This window comes from Megalops cyprinoides, chromosome 10 (genome assembly GCF_013368585.1).
Source record: "Megalops cyprinoides isolate fMegCyp1 chromosome 10, fMegCyp1.pri, whole genome shotgun sequence".
Classification (NCBI taxonomy): Eukaryota; Metazoa; Chordata; class Actinopteri; order Elopiformes; family Megalopidae; genus Megalops; species Megalops cyprinoides.
Window position 1 is genome coordinate 19,004,894 of NC_050592.1, and position 26,501 is coordinate 19,031,394.

Genomic DNA, 26,501 nt, shown 5'->3' on the forward strand with positions numbered 1-26,501 from the left:
GATCTGAGAGCTTTTTACAGTGAAAGGTATGGGGGTGTCTCACTTCAACTACCACCAATATGCATCTCCCCCCTGGGTGATGAAAGGCAGACATTTTCACCACAACTTATCAGCTGATGTGGTGGGATTCATTTAGCCAATTAAACTGGGGAATGATTTGACAGACAGTTTAGACAGACGGACTGGGACGTTAGCCAGGAAGGGGACATGTAGGTATACATGTATCTGTGTATTGCAGGGCTACTATCCAGAATCCATCTCAGGGCATCTTTGGTGAGTCTGCTGGGCATTGAACCCACAGCATTCTAGGTTCAGCATTATGACTGTAACCCACAGGGCTACTGAACTGGTCTGAAAGTCAAATGGTTAAAAAAAAAAAAAAAAAAAAAAAAAACACCCACTGCTGTCAGCTGAAAATGGCACTCTTAAATCTTAGTATGCTAATTTTTAGTTCAGCAGTCATACCCTTTCTAAAACTAAGAAATAAAACATAAATGGAACAAAAGTCACAAAATGCATTATTACAAATTCTACCCATTTGTTTCCTTAATAACAACTTCACAAGGATGATACATATATAAAATATGTACAGCAAAAATGTATTACATTTATAAGAATTTAAAGATTAAAAATTAAAAGTGTAACTATTAGTTGTGCAATGTGCAGTTAGGCATCTATCTACTTTTCAATCTAAATACAAAAGTCTTAAAATGTGACTAACCTTCATTGTGCCAGGTACAGTATCCTGCAATTAAATGTACAGTAGTGCTAGCATTAGTTCCACAGACAACGGACTGAAGAAAACAGTGATGGAAATCTTCACATTTAAATCATGGTTAGAATCACTGTAGAATCGGACAGGCATTGTAGAATCAGATGACTGAACACACACTCTTGATCCTCCTGTCATCTCTTACTTATTCAGGACACTCAACAGAGCCAGAGAGACGACGCATTATAGATTTTAAAAACCATCAGAGTTAAATGTCCAGTGCAACATGTCTTTAGCCAGCATGTCAGCTCTATGTGTATGTGAAAGAGTGAGCGTGTATGAGTACTTCACCCGGAATGTTGTGCATTTTTCGCTCAGGCTCAATGCAACTGTGAGGCAGCTTGCTTATGGCATACCAAAATGAGACCTGATGTTAAAAATGTAAGTGTAAGAAGATCTTGGGGCAGTCAAAAACATCTCCACATAATGGAAAGCATGGGGAATGAAACAATCACATAAACCAGAGAGGTACATAAGCCACACAGAAACCAAGGTAGTTAATCACACTTATACAAACATTTCCTTCTAATTGCACATTTCTTTTTACACCAAGTTGATTAGTGCACTGATATTGCTGTTCAGGTATGCCCTAGATCTCCTGGGCAATGCCCTCCTGCAGCACTTCACAGTCTGAGGATTGATTAAAGAGGAAAGCACCCCCCAGCACTCATCAGCAGCAGCCATTTCTGTGCTGCCAACAGCTACACAGGGCTCTAATGATGAGTGCAACAGGAGTGAATTACAGAAAAAACAAGCAAGAAAAAGGTCACCAAAAAGGTCCTTACTTTAAATGACCCAGTTAATTGAGAAAACGACTTTAATCACCGTGCCATTTAGAGGGGTCATATGACAGGAAAAGGGTCAAGGGAAAATCACTGGCAGGTCCTGGGGCAGTAGTTAAAACGGTGTGGGGGGGGGGTTTGCTGGGGGTGCAGTGGGTGTGTGAACCCCAAACTGGGGATCTAGTGCTGTAACCATTCATTCTGCATTCAGATTTCTGCGGGAAAACCTTATGCATCTCAATGAATAGATGCTCTAATACGGGAGGGTCCATGTCTGCACTATGTAATCTAACTCTGAACTGGAGAGATATTCAAATATACCACACCTCATCCTCAGACTGGTGAGCCAAATGCCTATGCCTTTTGATGCCAGCACAAAAATGGGAGCCCTGTGCCATTTTTCCTTTGACAACATAATGGCTCTCTCCTACATGTTGGTAAACAAGGAGCACTGAGGCACAGAAGCAGTTGAACAATTTGAATCTGCAACCGCCTTTGTAGTCCAGTTCCGCAACCATGCAAACCTGGTGTGCCCAGCTTTAACGATGAGACTGGCGCTCTCCTGGCAAAACCATCAATGACACTACTTAATGTGGTGTACTACTCCTGTCAAGTTCATTTACACCAGGAGCAACAGAAGTAAAGCAACTGCTGCCCCACATGCCAATCACTTAGAGTCCAGAGTGAATGGGAAGCAAATGCAAGAAATAACGCAAGACAACTGCAGATTACGACAAGGAATGGGCCACAAAGCTTTAACAAAAACTACTCCCTGATTTACATTCTTAATACCAGAAATCCATTAACCCAGTCTGACTTCGGTCACAGAGTCAGCAGCAAATTTAATCAGTCATTCTCCTGCCTCCACACCAGCCACAAGCGGAGTTAATTTGATTTGAATCGGCCGTCTCGTTTCAGTGTCGTAACGCTCCCCTAATAGGATGGTGGCAGATGTGGATGGCAGATGGAGAGAGCAAGGCATGCTGGGTGGTAACACATGGATGAAACTGTATACAGGGGGCAGCGTGGTGTACTGGTTAAGGCCTTAAGCTTCCCCCAAGGCCACAGACTGGACTCCCAGGTGAGCTACAGCAGTTGCATCCTTCAGCAACCTGAACTGCTTCTGCATGCCCCCAGCTGCAGAAATGTATGTAGAGCAATGCAGATAATCCTGGAGAAGGGCGTCTGCTACAGAAAAAATCATTTTAAAAATAGTACAATCCAGGGACAAGGTTCACTGGTGTGCACACTAAAGTGAGTGACAAACATAAAGGTGATAATTCAAAAGGTTATGCAAAGGGTGTGCTTTCGTAGAAGGATTACAACATTCAGAGAGGCCGATAAGGTGAGACCCAGCTTTACAGGTTTGTTCTGGAACATGTTCTCACCTCCTCCATCACTATTTGATAGGCTAAAAGCACTCAGTGAGAAAAGTGAAAATTACCGACAGAGCAATTAAAACTGCTGCCAAAAGCATTGGCTGGGAATGGCCTGTTTTATTTCCATCTCGGTCATACCAAAACAGATAAAATAGCTTCGGACTAGTCACAAACAGCAGGCCAGCTTTTTGGAATCCTCCCCTCAGACTACATTAAACCTGAACATCTTACTTTCAGAACAAATCCTTGCCAAACGTCCAAATACAGTGGTTATTTACAGTAGGATCCACTAGTGCAGTGAAGGAGCCACACATCTTTCTCTGACACCTTTACACATAGCATACTGTCTGTGTCATTTTGTTACTTGTATTATGCGCGTGTAAGTCAGTGTATACATATATGTGTTTTAATGCCTGTTGTTCCCGTAATGTTGGAAAACACAGAGACAGAGACCAATCAACTCTCAGTAAAACAGGAACAGATGAATTAAAAAGAAGTAAAATCTTCTGAAAGAATATTGTAAAAACCTGATTCTACAAGAGTCCTTGGGATTCTTTCCTGCATGTCAGCAACAATGAAAAACCCAGAATCTTACAACTAACCTCAGACTAGTACATTAGGCCCTCTAAGGTACCATAGTAACCCTCCAGAGGACTCCTGGAAGTAACAATAAGTTACTTCAATAAGTTATCTGAGTTTTATGAAAGATATAAATTGTACAGCTTCATTTTTTGCCCTGAGAAGCTCAGTTTGCTCCAAGGAAACTCCTTTCATTATTATCAGCTGCAGAGCATTCAGAACACAGTGGATCTTTTGCATTTTACTCTCTTGCCATCAAAGGTTCTACAGTCGTCATGGTGACACGTCAAAAATGACATTCACAGCCATCCACTCACTGCTCAGGTCAGTCTGATGATGTTGTCAGTCAAAATCCACTGGGAAAAACACTGATATTAAAAAAGGATTTAAATGGGCTTATGTGGTATTAACAAAGTACTGTAATACTGTGTTGTGATCCTTTTTGTGGGCAACGCACATTACAACAAGTTGCATCAGAGAAAGAAGTGCTCTTCTAGGGTATTAAATCATATCTATTGTGATAAAGGAGAAACATCTACAAATTTATAATGCATTTTTAAATCTCAGCTAAATAAAACAACAGCTGTATAACAAAACCTTAAGATTCATTTCACGACTTTGAGAGGAATGTGTGATATGTGTCTGTCTGGAGAGATAAACACAGAGGGCGGGATTCAATCAACACCACCAAACCATCTCAAGGGAAAATTCAGTGAAAACAAATTAAGCTCAGCCATAATCACTCAATGAGCCTGTTTGATCAATCAAAAGAGGTGATCTTTACGCTGGAGGCAACAGAAAGTCCTGTTCATTTTTGATCTCCTAAATTCAGTTATGACCCTCATTATTTTCATTGTTTTCCTTTATTTCTCACACACACACACACACACACACACACACACACACACACACACACACTCCACTGGAGAAACCTTTAGTGGAAATCAAGGCTGCACATCCTTTGAGATACAGAACGTTAAAGTTAAAAAGTTGTAAATTCTTAGATCTAGGGCCTAACACTACCTCCCATTATTCTGTCATGGCTTTCTTCCCACAGTTTCCTTCTAAAGTCATTCAGTAAAACTGGATAAAAAGGAGCACCCTCAGCGAATGAGAATGTCTTTACGACTATGTGTGCAGGGGAGCATTCTGAGCACACTGCTGGCACAGGAGGCCACAGGACAGAGACGAGGTGGGAGGAATGGACATTCCAAGCCCTTTAACACCAACATAATCAAATAAGCCAAAAAAAGACACACACTGACAGCTAGCGCTGCTCCTGGAATGGATGAGGGGAAAAAAAGCCCTCGTTTGTGTTTTTAATTTAGCAAAAATAAGATCGAGGCTTATGGCAAACCAAACCACCACTGCGTTTCCCCTGTAATCTTGCTGTGCACTGGGAGAGCCACCAGGAATACGTCAAAATCTAAACAATACTCGGCACCTTCTTTGTCATGGATATAATCACAGAGCTCTGATGCTTTCAGCATGTTACAATGGCCTGAAGAGTCAATCTCAAGCTTTCCAGCCAAGGACAAGGTGCACTTTATTTGGAAGACTGCTTCAATGTACTATTTCCATCTGTTTGCTCCCACTGTTAATGCTGAGCTTTGACTCTGAGTGCTCTTTATTACATGGAATGCCTTCATTCTGTGACTGGTCCAATCATATAGGCCAGTGTTAATGGAAGCACTGCATCAGTCCAGCTGAAACATAGTTTGTAGCTGCAGTATTGCTTGGGATCTTGTCCCAGTGTTTTTGGAAATGTATTAGATAGCAGGGCAATATTACTGCAAAAACCACTAAGCTCAGCTTCTGAAAGAGAAACGTAGCGTAAGGTCAGGACACGGCTTTGAACATAACTCTGCATGGCTTGACCACATCTCTTTGTTTTTAATGGTATTGTTTCAGATGATTTGCTCCAAATTATTAGTGTGATAGTATTTTTCATACATCTATTATAACCTGCAATCTGTTAATCTTGACAACAGCACTAAATTAAATAGTGTGATTGACAGCTGGGAAAGAAGATAATTACTTATTTTCTAATTACCATTCTTGAAGAAATATGCAAGAGAAGGACTGATTCAAGTGCTCTAATCTCAAAGGCCCTCCAATTAAATTTAACTGCATAGTACTTTGTCTTTACCACTGAATTGCAAATTTATGCAAGTGTTTTTTTTTTTTTTAATGAATCACCAAAATTTTAGAAAAAAAATTTAAGGTCACAGGTCAGCCTCGCTTGAATAAGGTGAAACATGCCCATATTTCTTTATTTCAATTCAGACAAAGCTTACAAAAGGACAGACTGAATCTAGGCCTGAGAGAACAACTGTGGTGGGCAGTTCCATAGCATACTGCAGGTGTTCTGGTAAAGTGCAGTGATGGTGTAGGTGTAGGACTTGTAACTCAAGGTTGCCGGTTCAATTCCAAGGTGAGGCACTGCTATTGCACCCTTGGGTGAGGTGCTTATCTGCTTTTAGTAAATATCCACCTACATAAACGGTTACCAAGAAAAAATGTAAGCTATATGAACTGTTCTGCATAAGAGCACCTGCTAAGCCAATGTAATGTAATGAACCAGCACCCGGATATAACGGCTGTCACCTAATCCCCTGAAAGATCAATCTTGGAAAGTACTAGGATTCCCAACAAAATGTTCATCTTAACTTTACAGTCCCAAAGGTACACAAATCACCACCATAGCAGGCAGGATCACATATCCTTTCCTATAGGCTGGCATTATTTAATCAAAAATGCTTACCTTCAGACCCCCCTCTAACACATCAATTAAACCATTTCCTACATGCGGCCAAACATGAGAAAAAGGCATAACGGTTTCTGAGCAGGAAAATCTATGTTTGGCTCCAATGAGTTTCAAATTCTAAGTCTTCTAGTATTTCCTGGCCCTTTCAGTATCCCCGGCTGCTGAACTGTTCTGACAAACAAACACTCAACAACTACAGCATGCTTCTTGCTGCATTGTGACCATTCTGTAGTGCAGAAAAAATCTGGAGAATCTCATACAAGTCTATATTTGCATGAGATGCTCCATCTAAACTGTACAAATTTAGACTATCAAATAAGTGCTTGGGGGGGAGGGGGGGCTAGGCAATGCTCAGTTCTGGGTGCATTAATAACCCACCTCGCAGACAAAGAAATGTCAGGAAGTCCTCAGTCCTGGGCTTGCGCTTGGAGAGGTCACTGATCTGGGACGTGGGGGTGGGCAGTACCACCTCTGACAACTTCACCGGGGTGCTGCTGGGCGAGTTGGGCTGAGACTGAGCGAACTTCCTTTGTGCTTGCAGCCTTGGCCTATGAGAACACAGAAGGGAGAAGAAAATCAGTCAGCAAGATAAGCATTTCACTGAACCCTTCTTGATGAATAATGGAAAAAAGCACCATTGTGCAATGGAAATATGACATTATCACTGCCTTCATTTGAGGTCTGTTTTCAAAACAAATATTGATTTCAATCATGGTCTACAAAAGTACTGGAGAATTTAGATTCAGAACTGAACTCAAACGAAATGACACTCCAAAAAGCTCGGTGCTGGACCGAGGCTACCAGTGAGCCAAACCATTATGATGTATAAGTGATTAAAGTGTGTATAAAGTGTGTACAATTGGAAAAATTACACAACTCTTTTATTCTCAAGGGTTTAAGTGTATTACTGTGTTTCTGGAGTTGTGCAGTTAAACCACTTCAGATTTGTGCACCACGTTTTCAAAGGGCATTTATGTAACTGATGGCAATTTAGTTCCTTTTAGAATGTTGTAGACCTTCAGCAATACCCTCCACATTTACAATGCGGCTCTGGTTAACAAAGTAAAAACTTTACTTTGTGCAGCCCATGTGGAGACAGCTAGTGCTCATTACCAACCTCAGTTAATTATCCTTGCTGATATTATACAATGATTTTTTGTATTTTATAAAACCCATCATTTTCACCTGTATTTTTTTTCATAGTCACCTTACATCAGATGGATGAAATAGTAATCCAGCAAATCCAATTTGATCGCTATTAAACACATGCACACTCACAGCTTCTTTCTTCCCCTCATTCATATGAAACTAATTTAATTGAAAAGATCATGTTTCCATATCATAATATCATTAAACCTCACCAATAGTACAATGTCACAAATGAATTACTCACCAAATTATTGCATTGCCAAGTTTTGCAAACATGCATTTATGAATTACCTGGAAATCTTTTCGAACGTCAAAGTTTCACTTACTGGTATTCTTTACCATGCAAGAATACAAGTAGGCTATTTGATGGATCTGACTCTTTTCATTCTTTTTCTTCTGCTCAGATATTCAGTTTCAAGCTCTAAATCAGCCCCAGTCACTGTCATGTAATAATAATAATAAAAAAAAATCCAGCATCTTTTTCAACACTTTCATTTATCTAGTGACATTCTATACTGAATCCAGACATACAATCTGACATACTTTTATCCATCTCTACATAATTCTCACTGAAATGATGGCGCGCTGCTGAAACAATAACATGATGTGAAACATTTGTTTTCTACGGCACAACCCGGCAGCCCCTGCCAGCAGCTGTCCGGCGAATGCCTCCATCGCCAACTTTTGATTCATGTCGAGTCTATAAAATGTAATTAAGCTCTCTATTAAACACAGCCAAGGCCTCTGAAGCAGCTGACAGCTGATAAAAGTATAAAGAGCCCCAAGGATGTGTCTGTTTGCAGACTGACTTTCAAGGCCGCCTTCTTAAGCAGACACACAGGGCCTGTTCCGTTTTAAGATCTCTCTCTATCCCCACGGTGAGATTAATTTTTTAGATTTCATGGAGGTTGCCTGGCTGACATTCCAGGAATACTAAAGACTTTGTGTCTCGAGATGAGCGCTGGACCTCTGCCGAAGACTGCGTCCTCTCCCTGCATTCCATGCCTCCAGCTTTATCTATGTGCCAAAGCGTGACTTTAGATTTGAGAATTATTTTTCAGTGGTTTTGTCACATATCCTCCAGCTATAGCTCCATTACTCCATAATCCTGATTCTATCCAGTTGTCTGCCCAGGCGTTCACTCACAAGATTACTTTCATTTGGGGGAAGGTTAAAAATAACACACAGGTAACACTGGCAACCAATTTATGCACAGTGGGGTATATGCATAAAAATGTACAAAGGCAAAGGTACAGTACTATTACTGTAGGGAATGCTGTATTGCACTTGTGAATTTACTGTAGCGCTTAGATGTTTACAATCACATTCGTTATCAGGGCACTGTGATAGGCTGACATGTGCAGCCTGTGACAATATTAACGTGCGTTAATATTGCTATACCCACATTGTAATTGTTCTGGATAAATCTGTTACATGACAAAATGTAAACCACATGTACAACTCCTCCAAACAGTCAGTCCATTGGAACCCCCCAACACACACACACACACACACACACACACAGACACAGACACAGACACACACAGACACACACAGACACACACAGACACACACACACACACACACACACACACAGACACACAGACACACAGACACACAGACACACAGACACACAGACACACACACACACAGACACATAAACACAATATCTGCACTCTGTCATCATTATAACTTCATAATCACACAGTCTTCTGCCGCCAATTTAAAACCCAGCTGTTCAGCTGTAAAAACCTGGTTCCAAGTAGCATGATGTTCACTACAACTCACTCCCGATAGCTCAAAACCCCTAAATTTAAATGTCATGGATAACATACATCCCTTGATGCTGTATCATCTACATTGTTGTTGTCTACCTGCAATCTTATTCTTGTAAAATAAGCTCAATCAAGTGAACTCTAAGGTCAGCTGTAGTAGGTGGGGCCACACAAATGATCATGTAGTGTGCCTATGTCACATAACAGCCTGTGACAGTCATTACAAACTGGAAAGATTCCATACTCTGTTTAAAGCTATCGTATAGCAGCACTATACAGTACATTTGTGGTTTGTTTGCCTTTGGTAAACCTTTTTCTTTCCCCAAACTTTTTTTTTCTGGTGGAGATAAAACAACTGACTTCCCCATTCTCTCCATCCTTAAGGAATACTGCAAGATGTTCGCTTCTGATTAGCACAAACATCATCGCTATGATTTTCACTTCCAGGGGACATGAAAAAGAGGCACAGGCCTTATGAGAGAGCCAAAGCTTGTTCAATAAAAGATAACGTGTAATAAGGCTGGGCAATGTTCAACAGAGAAGTGGGCCATTGACACAAGGTGGCGGGGGGCGTGCGATTGGGAGGGCTAAGTTCCTGTCTAGACAGATGTACTCTGATGACCACTAAATTTTATTGGGAAATTCATGTGACACTCATCAAGAAGTGCCCCATTTAAAGGGCACCGAAATATTGCCAACAAAGTACCTAAAAATTACAATTTAACATGCAAATCTATCGAAAATTTGTATGCATTTTGAGCCAAAAGACATGTACAGGTGTATGTCAAACTTCAAAACCTGCATATTCCCTATATATTTTAGCCTTTAGATGTGAATCCATAAACATCTGTCTACATAATGCAACCCTTCATTAGAAACACACAGGGCGATAAGTAAATACAGATGCAGAACACACAAAATTGTCAAGCTCGATTTCTCTGGGAACAGACTTCTCAATACTTTGTCAAAAATAATGATAATATTTAACATATGTACTTTATTTGCTCAGCATGAGATAGCCTCTCCATGCTGAGCCACCATATCCACTGGTACAACTGAGTATTTACTGAAGCAATTCAAGTAGGGAACCTTGCTCAACAGTACCCCAACCAGGAATCAGTTCAGCAATGTACTGACAACGAAACCCAGTTCCTAAAGCACCATACCACACTACCATCCAGATGAAAAAATGATTTAACTTGTTACATTTTAGGTAATGAAGGCTTGGGCAATTACCTTTAAAGTCTTATGTAATAGGTACGTACTGTAATCACCTGAAATAGAACCAAATATAGGCTTTTGGGGTCAGTTAAATGTATGAAACACATCACCGTGGTCCTGCAAAACCACGCAGATCCTATCTTCTGTTCAGAAATGACATTGGGTACTGATTGTACACATTAGAGGTGTCCCCCTGTCCTTGGGTCAGTGCCCCCTCCAGAATCAAAGGCATTTCTGAAGAGCTGGACTGGAGTCTCCCCTAACCCCTCCCTGACCCCTGCCCAAGCCTCCTAATCCAATAGCCAAAACTGAGGGGACACAGAGGGCAGTGCAGCCACTGCAGGTTTATTTCCATAGTCAAATTACTCCAGGTTAGCCTCTTTCACAATGACACACAAAACTGCCCATTGTTCCCCCCATTGTACCACCCACAACTAGAGCTGTGACACATGACATCACACTGGATGCTGGTGTGTGCTCAGATTGAAATGACCACCTTGATTCTGACTTCTGACTCTGTAGTAGTTCCACCTACATCTGACTGCAGTGATCGGGAAGGTGGGCATCACCAACTGCCTGTGCTAATCTCCTCAGACACCAATGGACGCAACACAGATGCAGCTTGCGATTTCTGCCTACAGCTCAACTGTACAGGGAGCCCTAGTAACATTCATATCATACAAATTAGTATGATAAAGATCAAGAAAAACCACCCCAAAGCTGAACTGATTGAGCCAGCCTTGTCCCAGTTCTACTACAGTAAAGGTCTTTGACAAGCCAGGCTGTGGTAGGAAATGAAATTAGCCAGGCTGGTCCCAGCTCTACAATGTTAAAGGTGTATAAGTCAGACTGGTCCCAGATTTATTATGGTAAAGAGGTATAATTAGTCAGACTGGCTCCAGCTCTGAATTAGAAGGGGAGAAAGGGTATGGTCTTTGTGTGAATACAGTGTGGGTATTGCAGCAATACTACTGAGGCCTTTGCAGTGTTATTACTTACAGCAAGATATTCGTGAAATGTATGTGGTCCACAACTGTTATTTGCCTTGACATAGTGCTCTCAATCAATGAATCCTCAGAGAACATTTCACAAAACATTCTGAACTGCATAAGATACAAAGAGGAGCAATGAAAAGAAGAGCAACGATGCTTTGACAACAGAAATCACCTAGACTGGCAACAGCAAAAAAAAACAATGTGATTACACCATGCTTGAGGCAGGGAGATGTCTAAATGAAACACCTTACAATAAGAGTAAGGTATCATAAAAGCTCTAGACACCCCTCAGTTTAAGAACAAATGTACTGCCCAATTAATAGTATTTCAAAAATAGCAATCTACACTGACACATTTGACCATAACTTTTAATCCTCGGGAATGACAGTAAATCATAATGATTCACCACTGTTGGTTTTAATCTAGCTTCAATCCACACGTTATCTGCTGAATGTCTTTTGCTGCTGGCTGGATTAAAGGCGAAACCTTTACACCAAATGTGTATTTTTCAGTTTTGTACTGTGAGAAATGGATGGGCTCTGTACAAAGGCCGGGCAGACATGTAACAAAACTACATATTCTGAAAATGATTCACTGAAACATACATTTTTGATCCTGGCTGCCTCAGCCTAATTCCTAATTCCTAATTCCAGCAGCCAGAATGAAGACCTGTACCTTACTAAAAATGATGTCCAGCAAACCAGCTGCTGTTCAGATGTACGTTACTTCTTTTTTTGGGTCAAAAAGTCATGGCTCCTTCATTTCATGCTGTAGGCAAAAAAGTAATCATTTAAATGTCATTTATTTTAATAACGTTAATGGGAAAGCATACATTTGGGTATGCTTGGCATTCGATATCCTACAGAGCAAAGAGTTATGGGATAGATGCTGTCAACATACAGTACAATCATACATTCACAACTTTCCTCTGGCTTAAACAATTCCAGATGACCCATATGTTGTTGGTTAACTTCTATCCCTACAGCAACATGAGTCTGAATGCAAAGCTACTGGTTCAACATTGAGAGTAAGTGTCCATAATGTATGTACATATGCAACTGTGAAAAGGACATAATCTGCAACCAATAGGAGTAAGTGCAAGTCAGTCCAAATCCAAATGCTGTACAATACATGCCTAAAATGATTATCTCACACTTCTGTATCGTGAATATGGCCCCTAGACATACTTTCCATCACAAGAAAATGAGAAAAACGTCATTAAAATGCTTATTTTTAATGTCAGTACAATGCTTACTTATATTAAATGACAATATGTGTGATGACCACACACATAGTGCTGTAGGAACTTCAGTAAAATAAACATACATGGGAATGAGATTAAAATATAAATACAATGTTACAATACATAATATATGATTATTCAAATAAACCATGCTTTTTTACATTTTTTACATATGCAAGCTCAGCTTTTAGCAAGTTTAAAGTGGACGGAAACAGGGCCATCGGTGCTTTTACAGAAACCCTTACTGAAACCTGGTCTCTGTATAATGTGACAGCTGTTTTCTTGAATCCTGCCACCTACCAACACATTTAGGTCATTCGAAAATAATGATATAATTCCTCGCTCTGATGCACTCTGATGGGAACTCTCCGATCCCGACTCAGTCTTATGAACACACCCATCATCTATGGAAAAGAATGGCCCACATTCCATTCATATTCAGAAAAACCTCTAAGAAACAGGTAAGTTAGCAGGGCTCATGTGGCATATGGAGGAATAAGGCTATGTGTCATTAAAAATTGCTGTAAGGGACGGCAATGTAGTATAGTGGAAAGGAGCGGATCCTAACCAAAAGGTTGTTGGGTCGATTTTCCACTGAGGCACTGCCGTTATATCCTTGGGCAAGGTACTTAACCCTCAATTGCCTCAGTAAATATCCAGTTACATAAATGGATAACATGTCAATACTGTAGGTTATGTAAGTCACTGTGGATGAGAGCATTTGCTAAATGATAATAATGTAATGTTAAGTTATGAACAGTCAGCTAATATACAGTGCCATTAATATTCCTCAGGAATCTGCTTGGCTAAAAAATTTGGGATGGACCTCTGTCTTTACATTATTCTCAGGTATGTTTATCCTCAGCAACTTAACATAGCTATCATTAAACACATTTTCCATTTATACAGCCAGATATTTACGTAAACAGTTAAGGTTTAATTCCAGTTAAAATTATATGACCAGTACTCATGACAGGATTTGAACCCGATACCTGCCATTATCAGCACAGCTCGAGTGGTGCATTTCCTTTCAGTCTGACTGTGTCTAGCTCCTTGACAGATCTGTGTCCTTGAATTGACCCTTAAACCTGATTTGATCTTGCCAAGTCCACCCCCTCCACACACTCTATGTGCAGCAAGTTGAAGGAGCCAAGGTTGCATGGAATAATGAATAAAAGATGAATATAAGGAGATTATAATTTGGGACACTGTAGAGGACATTGCTCTTCTCAGAAAATCAACACAATATCTCAGTTTCATGACTAATATCATACTAATTCTTACTGTAACAGATATACACTGTACTACAGTGCAGCAGCTATCTTCTTGCTCCTTCACACTGCTTTGTCCAATTATTTAAAAGCCCCCTCTGCTTTTCTCTGCATGCCAATAATTTAAGACACTGATTTGGCATCCAAACTGCCCCCAGTAGATTTCAAATGATTCTGAACTAGTCAACCTGGATGCTATGTGTTAGACTTCTTATAAAAGGAATTCGGGGAAGAGGTTAACAGAACTTTCTGGGATATAAGAACACCATTCAAATGACACCTAGGCCATGTTGCTAGCACTACATTCATACTGTTTCATCAGTGGGAAATGTACACCTTTCTGCTGTATAATAAAGCAGTAGAAGATGAGATACTTTTGTGTTGACAAAGCATCATGATCAATCCAAACATCACTGAATCCTGTATAAAGAACTGCCTTAAAGCAGTGTCGGGTTTGTCCTCCGTTGTTACATAGGCTATCCATCACTGCCTTTTTAGCACAGTGACTTTATAGCTTTCAGTCTTTTGGAATGAAATGGTGTTGTCTGTGGGGTCAGCTGGGGTCACACGATCCCTCCCCCCTCTCTGCTGACGCCTGACTTTGCTGGTCATTTATCAGACCTTCCCAGAGGTAGCCGGTATTGCCTGACCTCCTAACTAAACTTAATTCCAGAAACCCAGGTAAAATGACCAACACCCCCATCCCCCTTCACGAGCAGAGCAACTCCAAAGAGATCTTTTGATTCATCAGCAAGTTGGGGCATGGGGGGTGGTTGGGGGTGGTGGGGGGTGGGGCTGGTGCTGGTGGGTATATATATGGTTCTCTTCAAGACAGGGCTAAGGGCATTTGACAGAGGTAGCAGCAGTTACGCTGCCTTGTTCAATGTCATGATTCTTTCAACTGAGGGTCATGCCTGGCTTAAAGCACCCACCTGGGCGAGCAGCACTCTGACTGCGAAAGCCATCTGGGCATGTCTGAAACAAACCTACCACACGTCCAAATCTCAGTATCAAACAGCAGGAAGCTGCACAATGGAGATAAACCGCTTCCATTTTTCACCTTCAGGTCTTGTTTTTTTTTTATTTAACCTTTATATAAAGATAAAGGACAATTAAGAACTCATTTCTCATTTCTGATTAGAACCCATGGGATAAAATACAAGTTTGGGAGCTTGCCCAGTATACTGGGGTTAACATCTACACTTTGATAAGCACCATGGGTCTTTCATGTCCATAGTGAGTCCAGATCTCCTTTTAATGGAGACAGACATAGAGATCTGTCATTACCCAGCTTTTAAATTAAATATGTATGTGTGTGTGTGTGTGTGTGTGTGAGTGTGTACTTATATAATTTAAAAGCTGGGTACACATCACTCACCACTATATCTGAACATTCCTGTAAGGATATCAAAAGAGGGATATCTTTGGTATACTGTGAATGAGTCTGGCAGTGTCCAAAACAGATTTGCATTGCATTAATATTCAATTAACAGCAGCCCTGCTTATGTAAAATTTGTTCCTGTTACAGTACATACCCATTACTAATATAAAGCAACTGAAAAAATACAACTAATTACACACCCTAAATGCACAACAGCAGAGTCTGTAAAGCGCTGGTTCATAACTGGGCTTTCAAACCATGAAAGATGTCCAGAGAAGGCCTTAACCTAGTCAATGTCCCTTCTCTTAATATCTGGAAAGTAGCAGATTCATCTCCCCAGTGCAGCACTGTTGTTTAATGTACTTTTAAACAAGGGACTTCACCCAAAACACTACACTAAATAAACCCAGCTGTATAAATGCATACTATGTGAGCTATGCAATTCATCTTCATCAAGGGATCTGTGAAACAAAACTATTTTAAATGATGTGAATAATATTAAATAATAATGAGAAGATGAGAAAGAATAATAACAACAAGGACAAAAACAATCTTCATCATTATAATAATATAATGCATAATGTATTCACAACATCACTGTTCATGCCCTACTTGCTTCAATCTCAAATTATTTTTGCTACTAAGGCATTATTGACCTTTTGCCCATCTGCAATACAAATACAAGTCCAGATACAATACAAGTGATACAATACACTACTGAAATGAAAATGATAACTGTGGTTACAATAAGGTCAAACCAAAAGGCAACTGTGAAACAGAACTCAAGAAGAATTTGGTACATCCAGGCTGTAATGCATATTCACACTTTGTCAGAGGGGTCTGAATGGCAGAATTCAAATTTCATGTTTCAATGAAATTTACACATGACCTCAACTCTCAATTCATTTGCACTGTATCATCCGTGAACTGTAAATGAAATAGAGTAGAAAGACTGTGTGCCTTATATCCGTTATCTGGTTTGGCCATGCACTTAAACAATTATTGACTCATGAGAGTTGCTGTAGCTGCCGGATAGTACAGCCGAAATCACACCAACACAGAAGAAAACAGTGAAAGGCTTCCTTTCTCACACCCCCTACTATTTTTAGAACAGATAGTGCCTGGTTGAGACTCTTTCAAATATTAGAACTTCCTGAAATAATAGAGGTCACAGCTCTCCTGTGACTGATACACACAACACACATACCCCAACGACTGAATCATGAAACGTGTCCCATAAGAGAAAGGCACTGCAGTACCGCTCTGATTAGCCTGTCATTCTTGCCAAGACACAGATTAAATTATTATTTATTTGCTCAGCAGATGGCCTGATCCACTTATCCAGACATATTTACATGGCTCACATTTTTATGCTCTATCCATTTTTACAGTGGAATATTTTACTGAGGCAATTCAGGTTAAGTACCTTGGTCAAGGGTTCAATAGCAACAATGCACCCAGGATTCAAGCCAACACCTTCACGTTTCCCACAGGTTACACGCTTATTAACACTACACCACTCTCTATGATGTAACAACAAAGCCAAAGGCTATAGAAAACTCAACATTAGGTCACCATCGCCCACCAGTTGAAACTAGATGTTAAGTTTTAAGTAAATGCTATCTGGAGTGACACGCTGAATTGGGTATTAACAGCTACGGGTGGGATTCAATTTCACACACTGGGTGAAAATGACTGTTCACAGCACATGAGCTGTGTTACTAGTGATGCGCTGAAAAGAGTTACGGCAGAGCAAAAATATCCAGGTGATCTCAAGGCTCTGCAGCTGCCCATGGGCAACCTCTGACTAATATCCTCTGAGTGAACGCTACTTCACAACTCTCTGACCAAAACCCATAACACCTCCAAGCCTCCCTGGCGCCTCCCCTACTCTTCCCCCCACACAAAGGTATAACTGTAGATTCTACCCTTCAGGAGCTGACTGTGAGTCAGTTTTCACATTGTTCATGGAAATAGTAAGGGTCAGGAGCAGAATTTGGTGATGTGATCCTGGAACAGTCGCAGGTGTTTATTTTATCTTTTCAAGCATACACATACATTTGTATTGGAGCACACAGTAAAATATGAAATTAGTTAAATTCAGGTAGTACAAAAATATGCTGGAACAGAAAGAAATCAGAATACATTATTTGCATTACTCCTCATCCACGATGACATCTGATTCATTGATACAAGTGGAAATTTACAAAGGCAATTCTGTACTTTCCCTGCAGCAGCAGTGTAGCATAGTGGTAAGGGGTAGTGCTCACAACCAAAAGGATGTCAGTTCGAGTCCCCTCTGGGGCATTGCTGTTGCACCCTTGGGCAAGGAACTTGACCCACAATGTCCTCAGTAAATATCCAGCTATATAAATGGATTAAATTGTAAGTCACTCTGCATAAGAGCGTCTGCTAAATGACAATAATTTAATGTTACATAACTTGAGATACTTTGACTTAATAATAAAACAGCATTGCCCAGCCCAGGACTAGAACCAATAACTATGTGTTTAATGGAACTCTATGGCTTCCTATCCATTGCAACTATACCTCTTTTATTAGAGAAAATAACTTATCTTTTACGGTTAACAAAAGATGTGAGTGGGGGGAAAAGCCATCTTTAATCCCAGAGTACCAGAATAACAAGGACAAATGCGCCTTCACAGAGACGTCTGTGTGAAGCGGGAGGACCAAAAACAAGCCAGCTAATGGGAACCTAAAATTCTATACAAGAAAATACGTTTTAAGAGGTTCCCCAGGGAAACATATGATTTTCATTCTTCTTTATCATCTTTAGAACAAAGACGATTCCCGAGGAAGTTCTATAAACAAAAGAAGCTTTAATTACGAATCTCCCTTTCCCTCTGCTATGTTACAGTACATGAGATGGTATTTGTTTACATGTAGAAATCAAACCCTTTGACCCTTCTACTCCCATGTTTCCTTCACTGAGTGTTATGCTATATGGAACTTGCGCTATTGGTTCACCTACCCCACCGAGATCTGCCACTTGTAACTGAAATTATACTAAAGTTCATTAAAACAGCTTGATGATGCAAATACTTGATGTAGAATTTCTTATTGAGATATCAGAACAAGGTCTAAACCGCTTGAGGAAAATAAACATAGTGTGAGCATAACTACAGCAGTCACAGGGCTTTCAAAACATGAGCATAGCATTGTTTTTAATAGCTTAGAAACTTTACTCAGGGTACAGGAGTGTCAGACCTGGCACTGAAACCCACAACCAGATCCAGATTCCACTACTCTTTTCACACACGCTGTCCTTGCATTGAGGCAGGTTTAAAAAATGGCCTCTGGCCCAACAGGGACAGCAGGAGGTGCTAAAACAGGAGACTCTGCTCTTTTTGGGTCCAGTTCTTTTCTGCAGTGTGAGTGCCATGGAGTTCAGTACAGAGAGAATCTGTCCTTTTCATTGGGCATTAATCATTGAGAGGCAGAGCACAGAGGGAGCAAGTGATATTTCGGAAGTAGGAGAACAGTTGTACCAGTCGCACAATTAACGTGACATCTCCCATTTAATGAGCAATCAAAGACCTGCACAGAGACCATGGCAGGTAAGGGGGGGGCTGGAGGAAAAGGGCTCATTTTCAGCTTCTCCAGCGAGTTTCCACTGCTGCCTGTGCCTATATTACAGTCTTGTTCTTTCTACTGAGAGCTCCTGTGTTCACTTGCCCTCCAACCTTATGCAATGAGAACGTATTTATTACAAGTGTAGAGCAAGGCAGAGCTTTTGACAGAAATTAATGACCAGGCTACACTATGACTCCTGGATAACAGTTTGGCTATTGGTCCCACAGAGTCTGTTCAACTGTACTTTTGCTTTTTTTAAAGAGGATATACAAGGAAAAAGTGTGTCAGTATAGAATCTTTTTTAAAGGAAGAGGGAATTATGATAACAGCCTCAAAATTTGTCTATTTGTATTTTATTCCATGGACGAACTGAGCACAAGATTTTGGGTGTTATATGGGATAAATCTGACTGTGGCCCAAACACAGCACTCACAGCGTTGTACTCCCTGAGGCCTCTCTGCTCAAGGCTTGGATGGAGGCAAGCCAGATATGTCTAGCCACATCATGCCTGGGGCTGGGCTATATAGCTGTCGCGATATATTGAATAGCTATTTTTAGCGCAATAACAGCTATCCCCGGTATGTGGCGTTAGGTTTCTTCCTGTATTTTTTTCGCTTTAGTCATACTTGATGCAGGAGCACACCTCTAAACTTCAGTGAAATGCTTCCGGGGCAGAAAAATATCACTTGTATCTATATGTTGGTTAACTTATCTATTAGCTTTGAAAAACACATAGCATATGTTTTCATTCTTTATCTTTGTAGCCATGTGTTTCTATCTACCACATGGAAGCAGCGTAGTGCTGTTGCTGTGATATCAACACTGAATAGATACGAGTGGCATTTTTTCCTTCTTAGGCCTCTGCTCATGAGTGAACAGACAGTGCTTTTACCTGCATCCCAACACCAGCCAGAATCAGAGCTAGAGACATCAAGAACACTAGGAACGAGCTCCACGTTCAACTTCCCACACGTCTACACCACATCACCCCGAAGCTTGACCCAAACATTGCTCAAGACACCCGAGAGGATTAACTGGGTGAGAGGACCATTCAAAAACCTCTGCAATTTAATCATACAGATGAACAATTACTTGTACTTAATATGGCACATAAAAAAGTTTGCAGAATGCTCACCCTATCACTTTGCCAAAGACAATTCTTTTCCTGGGGTGTCTGCTTCATGGCTTCGTAGGCAGAATAGTATAAATGTGGAAATGTCTTGACAAACAAAGCCTTTAATATTTCCTTAAATATTATTTACATTATTTATTTACATTTACATACAGTTTACAAATCACTTGTTTACATTATACAGCAACAAGTTAATTGCATCTTGTGCTTGACTGCATGAACATTTCTTTGAATTATTCATAGGATTGCTTTCCTGGAAATTCACTGATTAGAAATGACTGACTTATACATATTACTGCCTTCACAATGCAATGAGAGAATTTCTTCCACAATGTCAGACAGGACTCTGTTTTATTTCCCTCTTCATAAACATCTACTCCCATCCAGAAATGTTCACTGTTATTTCAGAAACCACATAAGCAATATGATTATGATGTGACCAACTGGGTGTATGTGCTCAGTTCAAATATGAATTTTGGCAGCTTTATAACAAACCACTTGTGTCCACACAAAATGGCTCAGCAGTTCTTCATTTCCAAAGCTCTTGGATTTTAAACACTGAATAAACAAGTTTTGATGCAACCCACATCAAACCAACATGTTAGTCCACTCTTCCGCCTCACTGTCATGCCTTGTTTACAATGGAAGCTGCATCCACACCTGAATAGCTCAATGAGGCAGTGTGTGTCCACATTTCTGCTGAGGTAGGCAGCTGGGGTGCAGGTGAATCCCCTAGAAAGGACACTGTTCTCTCACAGGGCCATTGCCCATGATCCATCTTTCTAATGCTGAGTTACCAAGCAGAGAGGCAGTGGGTGCATTTGTTATGACACTGCTGGGGACTGGACTAGGCTTGGCACCAGCAGAAAATACAGAAGGGTGCAACTGCAATCCACGGGGGTGCACAAAAAGTCATAAATACTATGTAGACATCAGGGATATAAGGAGACAACTGGGGGTGTGCTGAGGTCCGCCTGGGGATGCAATACACCCTTAAGCATCCCCCAAAGTGCCGGGCCTGGACTGGACTCATAACGGTCAGGGCTGGGGAGTACATACAACAAGAGTACTGCACAATACAGAGCAGTCTTACGCTTTGGCTACCACCCACTGTCAACGTAATCACAGATACTCACACCCAGGCTACTGACGGATTTACAGAGACAAAAGCACACTCTGAACTCAGCACTGCAAAGCAATCCCATTAAAAAAAAAAACACATCTTTTGTGTGCAGCGTAATGTCATTTCTTCCTCTCATTCCCACTTGCGACACCGGGGATGCGCTCGCCTGCCGATCCATCTGTCACAGTTGGAGCAGGCCGCAGACACTCACCTCTTCCTGACAGGCGCGTCCTCAGAGTAGTCGCTGCTGCCGTCTGTGCTTTGCGATGACCCCCCTGACCCATCGTCTTTACCGTGTCCAGCCAGCGACCCTGCCTTCAGCCCCGATCCTTTCAGCTGGCCATTTGACAAAGACCCTGCAGATGGAAGAGGGGACATTTTGTTCAGGCAGCCAGAATAAACATGTGGAGGACTGAGAGCTACACTCAGCTACACTCCTCTCAGAACATGACCCACATGGGCGCACACACACAGTATGCACACACGCACTGTACGCACACCCACACTCTCACACACAGATGAGAATTTGGCAGAGTGAGCTTAATAGGTGTGAGCAGAAAAAACACACTTTGCATCACTAAGGTCTTCAAAAAGGGCTCATTTTCACTTTCAAATTTTTGTGCTGGACCCGGTCCAATTTCAAATGTACTGACCCGTAGAGGTCCGCACACTAATCAGGCACAAATAACAAGGCAGGAAAACTGCCAAAACAATGAGGCTGCATTCACTGGATTGATTCATTTTAATAGAAATCTTTTTAATAACAAGCAGCCACAACCTTTTCATACCTGTCAACCATGTGTTACAATAACCTATTACATCAACCGTCATGCGCTCAGAAATGGACCGCTTGAAATTATGGGCCACAAACCACAAGTGGCAAAAGGAGCAGTTTGACTCATCTGGAAACCTCTTAGAAGGCAAGTCCAGACCATCTGATTCATATTTAGCATTGAAATAATGAAGCAAATGCATGTCACTGGAAACACCTGCTGCACAAGAAAATGTGCACTTCACCTTCAGATTGTGTGGGTTACAGCACTCAGGGTAATCCATTACTTAAGGAAGCAGTTTATTGTTAAGAACATTAATTTGACTCATTATACCAGTTTACAATATAGACAGTCAGCTATACTGAACCTCTGAGTAAATACTGAGTGCAATCCACGCAGGCTCGCCAATGCTCATTGTACAGCTAAGCTCACAACAGCAGAGACACACAAACAAAAACACAAACAGGCACGCACGCACACACAAACACAAGCACACTTAGGACAGATATAATTGTAGCTCCAACAGCTTTATAGTTGTGAAATACAAACTTCACATCATTGTGGTGCCTACAAATGGCTCATCTTCACCCTAATTTTGAATCTGAACTGAACTGTACTGTTCTGTACAGACCCATGCGCACAGACCCACATACAGCGTACTGCAGAAATACACACCTTTAAAGCAACCAATAACAAAATGCCTGATCATACAGGGCATCAAGCATTCCTTTCTGAAATAATGAAACTCGGTTGGCTGTACAGTACCACAATCTGCCGATAATGCGCTGCTTCTTCGGTATGTCCAACTAAATCCTTTCCCTGAGTATCATTTAACATATTTCAGTAAATTGCTCTCAAACATTGTAAAATAATGGCAAATACTGACAAATATGGTGGACTAGCGAGCATTTTTTTCAGAGGTATACATGCAGAATGTGCTTTGAACAATTAGAACCACTGAAAAGTTAAATTTAATGAGTAAAGGATACATGCAATCACTGCGAGAATATGAACAAAGTATATGGTTAATTGTGCATTTCAGACCCCAGATGTATGATCCTTTACGATAAAGCGAATCATAGACTATAAAGTTTAGCGTCGCTGATCAGTGTCCTTCATTTTGCAGCTACAACAATGATTCATATTTTATTCGCTTCAATTTCACACACGGTCAGCATAAATCATACTCAGCAAACACCCCCAGTCCAGCTTTATGAAGGCATTTTCATCCACGGTCGCTCCCCTGCTCCATTTTATGTACTGCGAGTTGGTTTCATGCGAGTGGCTTTCAGGGGAGAGGCGTACTGCACTACCCAGACTACTGATACCTCCTGGGCCCGTTGTGTTACATGTAAGAGTGATTTATCACAATAATGTCCTTTTGGTCCCCTGTGAGATTTATGTGTGTTTAACTAAGCCAATGGCCACGTTCCTGTTCCATTCCTGCTCTCCAGATAGCTGGCAGACAGTGAACAGGACGTGGACCGTGGCTAAACAGACAGACTGTGCAGCAGAAATGTCAGGACATCAGGACACAAGTGACTGGGAGCAAGAAAACCAAAGCAAACAGTTATTATTCAGTCCTCTATTCAATCCAACTGCCATATGCTTCTGCTTTAATCTGAGTAATGAGTAAGATGAGTAAGATGTACTTACTCACTTACTCACACACTTGCAGAGCATTATTAGTTTGGCAGGCACTGAAATGAAAGAAAACTTGTGTGAGAACCAAAAAAGTAATAATGTGACACTAATGTGATGCTGAAATTAGCCACTCGGTTAAGGACACTCTACCCATTTATGGACAGAGTTGCTAATCCTAGCAAGTGTCGCATTATGATTATTATTTTTTGGTTCCAAAATAAAAATTTCCAGATGAATCACACTGAATTGCAACATTCCTATTGGACCACTCAGCTGTCCACACAAATAACAGAACTCGGTACCCTGCATTCTCCAGGGCTGTCCTGCCATTGCACAGTAAGCAAAGAACAACTTACCAAGCTCCTGTCTGGCATGAGAAAGTGGGAGCTTACCCAACTCTTTTACAAATTAAAATTTAGTACAGAGTAACAACATCAGTAAGTCATTTCAAAATTCACACATTTCAAAATTCAGTATGGGAAACAATTACATTGCCAGCAGGACCCTAAATATCTTCTAAAATTCTATAAGACAAAACATCACTGACAAAGAATTCAAAAGAAAAGAAGTGAAGTGATTTTGGCAAGCAAGAATATAAAACACAGCTTACACAAATCAAATTCATTTTAAAAGTTAAAACTGATTTAAAATAAAACAACACATGTAAATAAGGTCTGTGGAGACTGAATTCTATCAATCACTAGCAGCACTAGGTTCTCAAGACTCACACAAAATTGTGGAAGCTTGAAATTGTTGAACATTTCATAGCTGTATCAGCAAAACAGCCTCTTTGTCTCAGATTTTTGTAATGGCTGTTGGGCCTGGCTGCAGCCACAGGGCTACGAGGCACATCAACCCTGTCACTGGGCTGGCCATCCATCAAAGAGCCCCGTCTGCAGGTCAACACATCCATCAGTGGGCTGCACAGAAACCCCTGGGGCTACATGGAAAAGAGGCCCCCCGCCCACCTTCCATCGACTTCTCTGGTGTGGTGCAGGTGTGACCCGTGTTCCTGTTGCCCTCAGTTTCCTGTGCTGGATTAACACATGCTGAGAGTCTGTCAGGAGAGTGGCCTCTTTGCCCAACTAACTGCTGACTGAGAAATGGAACTTAAAAAGAAGAAAGAGAATCAATTTGGCCTGACGGATTTGCAAATTACAAATTTACAAAGATATATTGGGCTAAGTCTGCGGTATCATTAATATCATGTATTCAACAGACGCTACACTACACACATGGAACGGGACCAGCCCACAGCTCAAGTCCAACACTGTTCACCATTTACAGGAACTAGCCAGGATGTTGGAACAATCTACAGCCCCTGACTTCATTCTTCATGACAAAGAGAGAAAATTAATACTTAATGCAAATGACCCAATTCATAGGAGGCTGAACTACAGCCTGGCCTCAGCCTTGGATAGGCTACTCCTAAAATGAACCAGATATCAGGGAATCAGACTCATACTCACACAGGGATGTAAAACACTAGATTGCTGTAAACACTACATCTGTGGCTAATAATAATCTCTACAAGCACCTTCAAATCTGGGCAGTGATCAAACTGAATGCGAGAGCATGAAGCCGTTTCTACACCATATGACGCAACACTCCTAACACACCAAATCAAAATGCCAAATAAAATATTGCTGAAAACATTTCTCCTGATCATCTATGGCAATACTTGAATTACTACTGCTTCATCTGTTTCATATGGTATGTGTTTTGGCAACACAAGTGTGTGTTGGTCCATGCCAAAAAAGCAAACTGAGACTGAGAGGGACAGAGGGATGGGAAGCTGGACAGAGGGGAGGGAGAGAGAACCAGAAAGAGAGAGGAAGCTGAGAGCTGTAATGGAGAGAACAAAGAGAGAGAGGACAGAGAGGAGGGCAACCTGACGGCAGGATGAGCAGAGACAGAGAAAGCGAGGAGCGGTTATCAGACAACTGCAGGTATAACCACTCGGATGAATCACTGCTGTTGATATCGTAGAGGAGGCTCTTGGCCTGAATTTCATCAGCAAATATCTAGATAATAAATAAGTAATAACCAATATACATCAAATTACTAAGAAAACGCAAGGGGATGCTGTGATCAATGGTTATGTAATGGGAAAGAGACTTCAGACTGATGCATGCTGCAGTCTAGAGGGTTTTTTTTTTCCTCTCTCTCCCCCACCCCACCCCCCTCATTGTGCGCTGAGTGTCTGCTGCACACAGTACAGTGTGTCCCAACTGAACAGACACAGCCTGTCTGCCTGTCTGCGTGGTGACAGCCCAGCAGGTCTCTTTCACAGGAACACATCCTCCAACTTTTCCATCTGAGACAAGGCACTCACACAGTGGAAATTTTAGACTTGCAAGACATGATTCCCGTTGCGTTTCAAAAGAGCCAATTCTAGTCCTTTCATGAGAAACGCAATGTTTCTGTGACAGCACCAACTAACACAAATAAATTGACTGCCTTCTGTTACCGATCTCTTTTTCACCAAACAGTCTGCCCAATAAAATGGGAAAAAAAGCAATCTCAGAGTGCTGAAGAGACTATATTTTGTGTAAATCTCTACACACACCAACTGCCATTGACTGTATTCTATTCTATCAAAGAGGAAACCTGACTAACAGGCCTTCCATGATGAGGGGAAATTTCTGGTTTTAAGTCTCATCCAATTATAGTCAATGTTGTCTTCCATACTATTCACGCCATCAACCTGCTATGTGGTGCTGGTTGATATCCAGTCCAGTCTATTGCTAGGCGATTTCTACCATATCAGGTTCTTCAGTTGGGTTGCACGGACCAACCCACGGACCTGCCTAGACTGGCAATCTAGGGATATCACAAAAAAACTACTTGCAAAATAATAAAATTTTAACCAATCATTTTCATTTTCAGGCAAATATGTTTAACTGTATTTTTTTAGCTTT

General features: G+C 41.1%; 1 protein-coding gene across 2 annotated transcripts in view; it reads right to left on the bottom strand.

Annotated features, from left to right (window-relative positions):
• Nucleotides 1-26,501, bottom strand: part of LOC118784532 (protein Jumonji-like) — a 99,384-nt gene that overhangs the window by 21,565 nt on the left and 51,318 nt on the right. For both annotated transcript variants that reach the window (XM_036538808.1, XM_036538807.1), the window contains exons 3-4: nt 21,375-21,519; nt 6,658-6,827 (exon numbers count right to left, since the gene is read on the bottom strand). In XM_036538808.1, the coding sequence (XP_036394701.1) occupies nt 6,658-6,827; nt 21,375-21,519 (315 nt within the window). The remainder of the gene's footprint in view (nt 1-6,657; nt 6,828-21,374; nt 21,520-26,501) is intronic.